The 13016-nt window shown below is 39.1% G+C and overlaps 1 protein-coding gene across 13 annotated transcripts in view; it reads right to left on the bottom strand.

Moving 5' to 3' along the window:
- The window catches only part of MAP3K20 (mitogen-activated protein kinase kinase kinase 20), a 204655-nt gene that overhangs the window by 69777 nt on the left and 121862 nt on the right, over positions 1-13016 (bottom strand). For all 13 annotated transcript variants that reach the window (XR_014829549.1, XR_014829548.1, XR_014829554.1 and 10 more), the window contains exons 8-9: positions 8991-9077; positions 3312-3386 (exon numbers count right to left, since the gene is read on the bottom strand). Coding sequence is in view for 6 of the 13 variants with exons in the window: in XM_013990583.3 (XP_013846037.2) it covers positions 3312-3386; positions 8991-9077 (162 nt within the window). In the remaining 7 variants the exon portion in view is untranslated. The remainder of the gene's footprint in view (positions 1-3311; positions 3387-8990; positions 9078-13016) is intronic.

Raw genomic sequence — 13016 nt, 5'->3', positions numbered from 1 at the left:
AAATTTTAGTTAATGTCGTACAGACTTTCTGATGAAGAAATTCAAAACTTGCTTGGCATACTGAAATATAATGACAATTACAGAGAGCCAGTTGCATTCTGCAAATTCAGTGTCAATAATTTTGGGTGAAATTTCTATTTAAGTACCAGAGAGAAAAATACTACCAAAATTACAAAATATGCCACAACGGACATGTAACTGGTAGAGAATGAAAAGGGTAGTATTTTAACAGTATAAAATAAATGTTCTAGGAGTTCCCGTCATGGCTCAGTGGTTAACGAATCTGACTAGGAACCATGAGGTTGCGGGTTCAATCCCTGGCCTTGCTCAGTGGGTTAAGGATCCGGCGTTGCTGTGGCTGTGGTGTAGGCTGGCGGCAACAGCTCTGATTAGACCCCTAGCCTGGGAACCTCCAGCCCTCAAAAGACAAAAGACAAAAGACAAAAAAAAAAAAAAAGGAGTTCCCGTCGTGGCGCAGTGGTTAACGAATCCGACCAGGAACCATGAGGTTGCGGGTTCGGTCCCTGCCCTTGCTCAGTGGGTTAATGATCCGGCGTTGCCATGAGCTGTGGTGTAGGTTGCAGGCGCGGCTCGGATCCTGCGTTGCTGTGGCCCTGGCGTAGGCTGGAAGCTACAGCTCCGATTCGACCCCTAGCCTGGGAACCTCCATATGCCACGGGGGCGGCCCAAGAAATAGCAAAAAAAAAAAAAAGACAAAAAAAAGGAAAAAAAAAAAAGTTCTAGAGAAAGCTTGCAAATAGTCACTTACAGTTTCGACTGGATTAGTTTCAAAGTGCATTTTTCTTTCTTTCTTTCTTTTTTTTTTTTTTGGTCTTTTTGTCTTTTTGCCTTTTCTAGGGCCGCTCCCACGGCATATGGAGGTTCCGAGGCTAGGGGTCCAATCTGAGCTGTAGCCACCGGCCTACACCAAAGACACAGCAACACTGGATCCGAGCCGCGTCTGCAACCTACACCACAGCTCACAGCAACGCCAGATCCTTAACCCACTGAGCAAGGCCAGGGATTGAACCTGCGACCTCATGGTTCCTAGTCAGATTCATTAACCACTGTGTCACAATGGGAACTCTGCATTTTTCTTAATGCTTAAAAATTCCCATATTCTGGGAGTTCCCTCATGGCTCAGCAGGTTAAAGATCTGGTGGTGTCACTGCTGTGGTGCAGGTTTGATCTCTGGCCCAGGAACTCCTGCGTGCTGTGGGCATGGTCACAAAAAATAGTCCCATGTTCTGAAATATCACACACTAAACTACAGCCTAAACAGGGGCAAAGCAGACCATTCAAAACCTATCAACTTTGTCATAAGAAAAATTGATAAAAACAATAAAAATCCTAAGTAAAAATACTAACAGTTTAAAAAATGTTAGAATCTTTAATTAAAGAACCATACTAAGTAAATACAGGACTTTTTTTTTTTTTTTAAGTGTGAAGGTAGTTTGATGAATAGAAGTGAAAGCACGGATTGAAGCTGCTGGTTCATCAGGGCAAAGGTGAGAGGCACCAGCTGGGAAGAACCAACCACAAAGTCTTCTAAGACAAAGTACCAGCCACCCCAGCCCACAGGAAGCCTGTGGAGTGGAGAAGCCTCACGGATCCGTGTCTCTTGCTGCCTGCTGGCCACACTACTGGGCTTGGGGTCCAGCTGTTCTCACTTGGTGGTGTGGACAATGTGCCAGGGAACACTAGGTACGATTCAGCATGAAGTCTGTGTGACGGCAGCACAATTCCCATACTCACCAATTGTTTATGAGTGCCTCCCACCAGGAAAACCACAGATTCCTGTATCCGTGGATTCAACCAACCGAAGTTCAAGCAGGTTGTAGAATCTGTGAAAGTGGAACCTGCAGCTAGGGAGGCATCACATGACTGAACTACGCCTTAGGGGACCTGAGCATCCGTGAATTCTACTGGGATCCTGGAACCAATGCCCTGCAGATTCTGAGGGACAGCTGTATGTCTTCATCATTCATTCTTCTTGGGGTCATAGAGGGTTAAATTAAGGAAGGAATTCCATGCTGAAGTCTTTGTTTTTAGACCCCTATTTAAAAGGTCAGTTTGTAATATACCTATTTCCATGAAAAACCAGGCAAATTTGAACCATAAAATCTTAGTTCCTTTCTTGAGTGTATTTCTCTTATTCTCTTATATTTAATCAATGATGATCTTCATTTTTTACTTTTTATTACCTCAAATTCCAAATACACACAAAAGTAGAGAGAGAACAATATAATGACCCTCCACATACCCGTCATAGCCCATCTTATTTAATCTATACCATCACCCATTTCACTTCATTTTGAAGCAAATCCAACACTTGCCTATCATTTTATCTATAAACATTTTCGTATGTATGTGAGAGTCTTTTAAACTGATCTTTGCAGGGAAAGGAAATGGACCATTCATGCTTGAATGTGATAACCACATGAAAGCCTTAATTTTGGAATTTCTCCAACTCTATTGTGATAGCTTAAAAAACATCCCTGAAACTCCACAGGGAGTGCATATCAAGATTCTCTGTGAGTCCTACTTTTGCCTGGTCTTCGGTTAGAAAGACTGACATGAGGCTGACATGAGGCCCTGGGCTTGACCACTACACCATATTGCCTTGTGAACCAAAGACCAGGCAAAAGCATACTTGTAGAGACTCCTGATATGCACTCCCTGTGGAGTTTCAGGGATGTTTTTTAAAGTTCTCATTCAGCTCCACCACCTATGAGCTGTGTGGCTTTGAGCTCACTCCTCAACTTCTGTGTGCCCTGGTTCTTCATGTATAAAATGAGGATGGGTGTTCCCTGGTGGCCTCACAGTTAAGGATTTGGTGGTGTCACTGCCATGGCTCAGGTTTCATTCCTGGCCTGGGAACTTCCACATGCCGTGGATGTGGCCATAAATAAATAAATAAAATGAGGATAATCATAGGTCACAGAGATATCCCAAGGAATAAATGAGTTAACACACATAAAGTTCTTGGAACAGTGCCTGACATTCAATAAGTACTGTATGCTAGCATTTTTATAACATGAAGGTGCAAGAGTTATTACTAAAGATTAAAAAGAAGGGAACACAATTCTTTTTTATTGACTCAAGAATGTCAGAGTGCTGTAAGAAAGAGCCAATGATGAATTCCTAGGGATAAAGGCAAGTACGCGTCAAGAGAAAGTCTTCACAATCAGTCTGGGGCTCAGAGGAGCCGCAGCTGAGCTTTGCTGTGTAATGAATTTGACTACCCTGAGTTTTAAAACTCAAAGCCAATCAAACAAGTGAAATTTCAGGACAACAAAATAGTTATTTACCTTGGGATCAGCTTCCCAACACTGATGTAACAGTTCAGCAAAACTCCTGGGGCAACTGCTTGGAATGGTTAATCTCTAGAAGAGGGAAAGTAAAAAACAAAACAAAACAAAACACAAGGGTTGACTCATTAAAGGAAGGGAATACTAATTGAAAGGTATAAAAGAGTTAGTTTGGTAGCATAAACAAGACATTACATTTAAAGCTTCTGCTGGTTAATGTGTGACTGGGGAGAATCCATGTCTAGATTCACAGTATCTCATCTCTAAAGACACTCATTGTTTTCCTCCAAAGAGGAATCACAGTGGATGAAGAAATCACGTTCAGTACAACCAATGCAACGAAATGCAGAATCAAGTCTAAGAGAAACTGCAGTGGGAGAGGGGCACGTTGGAACTTAAACACTAAATCAAAAACCACAGATCTATCACTGTATTTTTATAGGCAACTATGAACTATGCAAACAGGCCAAGTAACTAGGAAATCAGTTCAGCTTTGGCAATAGGTGTACAACTTCTGCAAACATCTTGAGCTCAGATGATCACAGAGATAATTTTCAACAAGTGTGCATTTTGTCATGAGCACACAAGACATTCTGAATGGATGACTCATTATGGCTTCGTTTTGGCCAAACCCATAAACTCCAAGGACTTGATAGAACAAAGATCATCATGTGAGGATCGGTCCTGTTCTAACATTCTGCAGCAGTGCTTCTCAATGAACAGGTAATCTCCCCAGAGGCAGTTTACAAATCTACAGAGGCATTTTTGTCCTAAAGACTGGAGGGCTGCATGTGGAGCAGGTCAAGAACACCGGCCATCTTTCAACATATGGCAAGGTTCTAATTAAGAATCGTCTGCCTTCTACCAAACTTCAAATGCCTCATGTGCATCATGTAAGTAAAAACAAGCAAACAATGAAGTTTATAATTTTCTGAGCCCAGTCTCTGATTTATAGAGTATTTTTCAAATATTTCAAAAGTACACTGAACTTTCAATGGAATACAACTACCAAATAAAAATTGATTTTTGCATTATTCATAACCTTGCCAAAATTTGGACAAATGTCACCTACAGTACATTGTTCATAGTACTGGATCATTAATATAACCCATCTCTGCTCTGCATCTGGAGCTGCTGAATTCTATTTATCCATAGGTACAAGCATCTAAAACTATGTCATTACCACCTCTATTGTTGTCATGCCTAAGCACTTACATATGGCAATGCATATTTATTTCTTCCTGATATTACATTCAGGGCATTATGTTTATTTAAAATTCAATTGTGTAGGTAGGTTGTGCTACCTCTGAGTTTCATTTCAGGGAAGAAGTGGGACCATTAACACAACAGTTATACAGATATCACTGGGTGTTACGGAGCTGAGAACCTCTGTAGTAAGATTGTTTTCTACAGTATTGTCTGCCAAGAAGGTTTGCAAATAAACTTAAAACTGAATTTAGCTGGACTGGGCGGGGGCGGGGGGGGGGGAAGCTACGTGTAAAACTAGAAAAACAGTCGCCTTGGCAAGAAAACAGACAATTTACATTTGGAATTAAAATCAAAATAAACCAAAATTTAAAAAAAAAGTAAAGGGAAAAACAAAAAACTCTCTCCTAGTTAGAGGTTACTACATTCAGCATTTTTAAACTTCTGGTCTTATGGTTTCATAGAATAGAGAAAGATGTAGGAAATAGTACTTATTATTTTATTGTAATGTGAATTGGAAACCTTTAGATGAAGGGTAAAGGAAAATCAGGTGTTTACTTCAAAAAAATAAAAGTAAGGTGGCTAAGGAGGGCAACTGATAAAACCATTGTTTGCAGTTATGAGAATGATTGTACTCCATGTGCAATGAAAAAGAAGTTTTCATAAAAGGCAACATTTTCAGTAGAGCTTTAACATGTTTTTCCAAGAACTGAATTGTAAACTGGATGAATATGGATGTTGACTTTTTCTTATTGACAAACGTTTTATTTTTATTTTAAAAAATCTATTTTTTTATTTTTGGCTGCACCTGTGGCAATTCCTGGATCAGGGATTGAACCTGTGCTCAAGCAGCTGCAGTAACAATGCCAGATCCTTAACCTGCTGTACCACAAGAGAACTCCCTGACAAACTTTTTAGATACCAATGTAAGACATTACAAAGGAGACATAATTATTTTAAATTATCCTACATGGTCAAATATCAGTTAAATCTAGACTCAGACACATTATGTAAGGGATTATTTTGGTGCACTAAAAAGTACTTTAAAAGAGAATGCAAAATATTTAAGTCCTGATTACATAACTGTGGGCATTCCTAATGCATTAAAACATTATTCTGAAATAACCAGATATTAGCATCAAGTTTGCCACACTACTTAAAACAAATATTTTAAAATAAAACAATTTCAAACTTAAAATATTTCTCAATCACTAAATAGGCATGATGTTTTTTAAGAGACGATATTTTCTTTTTCTATTTGGCTGCACCTGCGGCATGAGGACATTCCCAGGCCAGGGATCGAACCTGTGCCACAGCAGTAACCCAGGCCTTAGCAGTGACAACACCAGATCCTTAACCTGCTGTGCCACAAGATAGCTCATAGAGATCATAATCTTTTATGCACCATATTCTACATAAGATGCAATAATTATTGCTTTAAGTCAAGTTTGTTATCTTTTTCTAAAGTGTAGTCAAGAACAATGGATTAAGTTTTTGAGGATTTCTATGTTAGTAAAGAGTATTAGTTTTTTTCTTTAGAAGAAAACACATTTAAATATTGATAAATATAGAAGTTATACTGCCAGAGCATCCTGAATGACTACTAATTGAGTTTTATGGAAATTATAAAGGCAGATATATATAGGTAAGATTTAAAAAAATTTATTAGTAATAACCTCTTAATTTCATGCCCTTTATAAGGGTTCATTGCTTGTTTTGTAAAGTTTAACAGGCCTCTAGAGAGTCTAGTTTTAATAGGGCTTAACAGTAGAAAAAAATTATTGTTTGAAGACCTTATTTCATTACTAAAGGTTTGGCATCAAAGGCCTTCAGATATAATTTTTAGAAAGTATTGATCTTCCTATAGATGCAAAAAGCAGTCTTAAATGGTGAAACCAAATGATGTCCAGAATCTAGTTAAGAGTAAGGATTAGTGTCAATTTTCTGGTTTTGATATTATACCATACCTGTATCTCACCCATTATGGTGAAGGGTACACAGAATTCTTTGTAATAGTTTTGCAACTTTCTCTAAGTGTAGGATGACTAGCATTCTAGGGGGACTAGCTCACATTAAAATGTCTCCCAGAAAGTCTAAACATGTCATTCTTTAGTGAAATGGGGACTATTTAAAGAAAAAAAATACAGCTTTCTCTTTTCAACTCAATAACCCATGGTATTCCAGGGTAAAAATAAATAAAATAATTAGAAGCTGAAGAGATTTTTATAAATTATATTTAAATCAGAGTCTCAATTCTATTATGAAATGAAATTAATCCTTGGGAATTATTTTAATGCTATCGCAACAGAATTTGTTTTGGTAACAAGCGCCTCCATTTTCGAGGTTAAAATGAAGACATCTTCTTAAATGATGACAATGGAAGCTACATTGGAACTTAATTTCCCTATTTTTGATAAATGAAATAAATGTTGTGCAGAATGAGAATAGAAAGACAAAAAGCCTTGTAACATCCAATTTTCCTTCGGTTCACTGGTAAGTTGAGAAAACTTACTTCACCATGCAGATTCACTTACTGTTATACTAATTTTAATAAACACAGCATGGGAGGCATTTGAATAGTCTCCCTCTGTTATTAGCTGAACATTAGATCACACAATGGAAAAAACAGTACACCTCCTTTAGGGGATCCCTGCGGAGAGGGGGGAGACGGCCTCCTTGTGCACCTGATGAGGAGGATCTGAAGGCTGTTCATGGGTCATTCCCAACCCTCAAGTCAACTACCCAAAGGCACCTTCTAAATTCAGCTTTCAAAATCCTTGCTGGACACTCCAATGTTTTCAGAATGCTTTAAATTCATACCTATTCTGCCATCTTTTAAGTGAAATATTATTTTACAACATTAAGTATTCTGTCTTTACGTATTTGGAAGGGTCCGCTCAGCTTAAAAAAAAAAAAAAAAACAACTTTCTTCTAGTTTATCTTGAAATGATATAGAGGGAAAAAAAAAATGACTTTCTTCCAAAGTCAACAGAAGGTCAATAATTTCCTTCACTCTATTTGTAAACCCGGAACCAAATATGTAATCATCTCACTGGCAAAAGAAACAGAACAGAAAGAAGAGGGTTTCCATACCATGAAAAGAGTCAGTTATCCTGTGTGTGAGGTCTGATTTAATAGCACACCAGGAATAACCATCACATTTAATTAAAACAGAACAGCCTCTGGGAAACAATGAGTAAGACACATTCTGGAATATAACACCTTTTCATTTTTCTGAAATTGGCAGCTCTCTCCCATTAAGTTCAGCTATCATGAACATTTCATCCATTCTCAATGGCTCAGGGGGACAAATTAATAAGGAAACCGTGGACTACGTGATCTAATATATGGACACTTGGTTTCTCTCAGTCAATAGCAGCTTTTTGATTAATCTAGTTTGTTTCTGTCCCCACGCGGGGAGCGAATCAATCTAGTTCTTTTAAGCATTAAAAAGGGCATATTGCTGCTATATATGCACCTTTTTGCAAATTATTTTATTCTAAGATTGCACCCGTACCTTTTGCGGAGGGCACGGCTAAGATGTGGAAATGAAGATGTTTTGTGAAATCAAGTTGTTTTGCAGCGTCGCAAAGACAATTGCGTGCTTCCATTACTTGATCTAAGTTCTCATAATACCTTGATATTGGATGCTTCATCCTTATGCTGAGAATTTCCATGGCTGTGCGTTTCAGTCACAATTTTAAACCTTTCAAAATGTAGTTGCTCTCTTTGATATGAATGTACCATGTTCTCTGATGTAGGCTCATAGGTCCAACTAACTGAAAGCCTCAATTTGTGGGAAGAAGAAAAGCGAGGCTGGGGACACAGCACAAACGGTGTTTACGCCACTGAAGTTCTTTTGAAATGGAAAGGCTCTGCATGAAGAAGGGAACAGTTATGCCACTGCCTCGCCAATTGCAGTGAGGAGCTCATCTTCAATGTAGTGTTCAACGTAGGTGGCAAAACTGTAATTTTTCCCTTTTTTGAAACTATTTTTTCTTCTTTTATTTTTGAAATTCTCATCTAAGCGACAGTTTCTTGTACTATAGTGACTCCTGCTGGGAGAGGTAAGTTGAAGTAGCTGAAGGTCTCTTACAGATATATCAACTCCCGGACAGTAAAAAAGATGTCCTAAACGCAGGAGATGGAGTTAAACTGTTCCCCTACCTTGGACGCAATGGCTTCTTTCATCACTAAGAACAAACCCCTAGGTTTTACAATTGAGACTGAGAAACTAGTACAGTACTTGTACAATTTTTGATCTACAGCATCACGACGTGAAGCTGCAACAATTAGATGTAAAGGGTCCATTCATGAGGAATAACATCACTTTGACCCTTTGTGTTAGCTCCTACTGCTAATCTTTCCATAAGCGTGAACTTACTTTCAATTTGAAGAAGATGAAAAAGTCTTTTGCAAAACCCCAATACTGTTTTCTGATCTATGTACCTGAATGGAGAATAGTAGTCTTACCTCGTTTTTTTCCACTACAAGCCAAGCTACTTGTAATCCTTCCAAACCTTTAAAGGGGACCTCCCTTGTTAGCATCTCCCAGAGAACCTGGAACAAAAAGGAAATGGAATTTTTATTCTTGTACTTTATATTTTTGGTATTTTATTGAAACTTTATCTAACATTTAACTGTATCCAATTACCAGACACAACCAACTCCATCTGTAGAAACTTGGGCAAAATGTATATATTCAGGCACAGGACTTCTTCCACATATTTTATATACACATTTTTTTTCCATTGTTGTTGCTGTTCTTTTTTATTTAAAAAGATCTGGTTTAGAAATTAGAACATTTAGAGCTAGACTTAAGATTTTATAAAACCGATGGGCCTAAGTGATTTAACTTCATCTCATAAATTAACAGAATTCTCATGTATCACCACAAATTAGATTTTATAATGTGTTAGTCAAAACTTTTTCCACCTTCGATCTCTGATAAATTTCTCTAAGATAATAACTGGGGATTCAACAATATTTTCAAAGGCTCAATCATGTTTTCATAAAAAAGGAAAAAAAAAAAAAATCAAGCCTCAAACCCAAAGCACTGGTTAAACTCCACAATGGTAGGTACTTGCAAGACGCTAACATTTAGATTTTGCGTTTTGGAGAAATCTCTCTCAAAATGAGTCAGTTGAAGGAATTCATTTTCATTCATCTACAACAATTTATTGGAGTTCCCATCATGGTGCAGCGGAAACGAATCTGACTAGGAACCATGATGTTGCGGGTTCGATCCCCAGCCTCGCTCAATGGGTTAAGGCTCTGGTGTTGTGTGAGATGTGGTGTAGGTCACAGAAGTGGCTCAGATCCTGTGTTGCTGTGGCTGTAGCATAGGCTGGCAGCTGTGGCTCTGATTCGACCCCTAGCCTGGGAACCTCCACATGCTGTGAATGCGGCCCTAAAAAAGCAAAAAAACAAAAACAAAAAACCCCCCAACAATTTATTATGCTATATTCTAAAATGTAATAAACACCTTATGTACATATATAGGCTGTGTGCATACATATGTGCATGTGTGTGCAAATTTATATATGTGTTCATCTTTCTGCAATTCTTGAGATAAGCATGATTAATAAATCTGCACTGGAATGCCCCAACCAAGCAAAATGACGCTTGAAATGCCGAAAACAGCCACTGATTTTATATTCGTTAAATCCTGAGTAATGGAGATTTTTACACCCACTTTCCCTACTGATACAAATGACTATCAAGATTTGAGTCTACCAGTACTTTGTGAAGTGCAAAAACCATTATGATTTTATCAACAATAACCATGATAATAAAAACCACTATCATCTATTGAGAATTATGTTCCAGGCATTCCGTTAAGCCTTTTACTCATATTATCATGATTAATCTCAATCCTATCAGGTAGATAGCATTCTTATTGTATAGATGAGGAAACTAAGGCTTTAGGAGTTAAATAAACTTGCCCCAATACACTCAGTTATCAGGTGGCAGAGCTGGCCTATGAACCTGCTGTCTCACCCTGAAGGTCAAGGTCATGACCTCAGGTAACTGTAAAGTGGGAAGAGCTACGGTATGAGAGAGGCTGCAGTGGGCCCTGATTTAGGTACAAAGCCATGGCAGAAGCAAAGGAATTCAGCACCTCTGATTTACATTTCTGTTGTTCTAAAACCAAAAACCCATTTCTAAAAAAGAATGTAGATTTGAGGATATAGATTCTATTCAAGCAACTCCTACATCCACTATTTTCTCAGCCAGTGCTCTGTCTTATTCGAGCCGTAACATGTTAAATGAATTCTGGCTAATACGAATATAATTAGCAGGAAAATCAGGGAAATTGGCAGATGCTGCTCAAGCAGGAGAAAAAAAATTCAATGAAGGCTCTTTGGGCTTTTAATCAAGTGTATAAGGTACTTCTTTAGAAGAGCTGCTGAATAATTCTGAGTCAGTCACAGAAGTGATTGAAGGTAAGGGGCATCTCAGAAGGGGATGACTCTAGTCCACACAAGTACAGGAAGGGTGGGAACCAGAACAGGTATGGGGTCACTCTGACACAGGGTTTGCACAGGGGAGAGGGCTGGGCAGGAAATGAAGGCCCTCAGTTTGCGGCAATCACCACTGTTCTGGTATTGGGATTGGGGAGGGGATGGGGTATGAAGAGCAAGTGCACGAACGGATTTGGTATTCCTAAGGAGAATGCCAAGAATGATGCTACCTCAAACAAATCAAACGTTCTGGACCCCAAGATGTTGGGAGGGGCAGCCTCATGCCCCTCCTTTTGGGATTTGTCCTGCCTGCACCATACACCGCTCCCCCCCAACCCCCCCCAACCCCCGCCAAGCGCATGCACAAAGGCTGCCTGGGTTTTGTGACGTGAAGCACAAGACCAAGAGCCTGGGGAATGATGCCGGGAAAAGATTTATGTCACGCTTGTCCCAACATATTCAGGTGGAAAGTGTCCAACATCTACTGAGATCCGAGTTATATTTCTCCAAGGATTCTAACCCTGGGAAAAAAATAAGGTAGTTTCCTTCTCCTCCCTCTCTGTGTCTCTAAAGAGCTATTACAGCTGAGGGAGCTGCATGACGGATGTGAAACTGGCGGGGCCGTCGTCCTTAACCGCTGGGTCCCGAAGCCCAAATGAGGTCTTTCATCCCAGGATCAGTACGTCTCATGATTTCCTATTAATTATTCGCCAGACTCAAAAATGTATCAAAAAGTAGGTGGTATGAGATAGGAGGACAACAAGTGTTTTCTGCTGAACAAAATGACATTTGGCACAAAACAGTAACTTTGTGGAAGAAGTCACTCAGAGGTCTAAAAATATATTGAACTATGCCTGAAAATATCAGTTATGGGGATGCAGGCCAAACGTTATTGCGATCTTTCACCTTAAAAATATTTTCCAACTCATTTTATATTGAGACGTCCCCACGTTTAAACTGCACTTTGCAAGGAAAATTTCTATTTTTGGCTTCCAGAAGAGAAACTTGGACAAAGCTGTGTACTTTTTCCTGCCTTTTCTTTTACAAACAATGGAAAGCCATTACCTGAGCAGGGCTGGTTCTGGAACAGGGCTCACAGACAAGCGAAGCAGTGACACTTGCTCTTAAGCCACTCTATTTTCAAAGCTGGTTTTGGCTAAGAAGCTTCTAAGAAGGTAATACTTTCTGCACTGCCATTAGGAGAGCTTTGTTTTTAAAGAGTGTCTAGGCCTTGGGTTCTCAGAAGGCTTATTCTTCAGTGATTTTGGCTTTCCTGAAGTCTTTTCTTTTTTGTGGATAAAATTCTAAACACTTCTGGTTTGGTCTTTTAAGAAAAGTAATCAGAAGAGGATAGGAAAAATCTCCTTCCTTATAAAATAGAAAGAGAAAAAACTGGCTACCTAGCAAAGTTTACCAATGTAGAGGCAAGGATCACAAGATCCATTTCTGGCAGTTTCCAGCACATTTATTTTAAGGCTGTACAAAGCTGGCCAGTCTCACCATGTGTTAAGAAAAAAAACACAGGTTAATTAAGCTGGGGAGGGCCAGGGACTTTTGAGACTGCTAAGGGCTTTCTCAGCAAGTCTGAGAAAGAAAAATAAAAAGGGAAAATATATTGGGGTTTTTGGGTGGGTTTCAAAAAGGGACAACTTTTTTATGGTCTTATTCATTTGCATGTGACAGCTATGTGTGTGTGTGGCCTCAATTAACAGAATAGACTTTCAAGGAACTATGGGACATTTTAGGCAAATGGATGTACCTACTGACATGGCTCGGGTTACTTGCCTATTTTGAAAGGACATTAAAAATTCTACATAACTGCATTGGTTTCCTGGATAGATATCATTTCCAAAGTTCATGGACCACAAACTTCTTCTTCCTCTTCTTCTTTTTTTTTTTTTTTTGATTTTTTAGGGCTGCACCTGCAGCATAGAAGTTTCCAGGGTAGGGGTCGAATCAGAGCTACAGCTGCTGGCCTACACCTCAGCCACAGCAACGTGGGATCTGAGCTTTGTCTGGGACCTACACCACCACT

The sequence above is a fragment of the Sus scrofa genome, chromosome 15, assembly GCF_054392235.1.
Source record: "Sus scrofa isolate SSC_HxYL_T2T_F1_AM1 chromosome 15, Sscrofa_HxYL_maternal_Yorkshire_Landrace_v2.0, whole genome shotgun sequence".
Taxonomy (NCBI): Eukaryota; Metazoa; Chordata; class Mammalia; order Artiodactyla; family Suidae; genus Sus; species Sus scrofa.
This window is presented reverse-complemented; position numbering and strand designations above follow the sequence as displayed.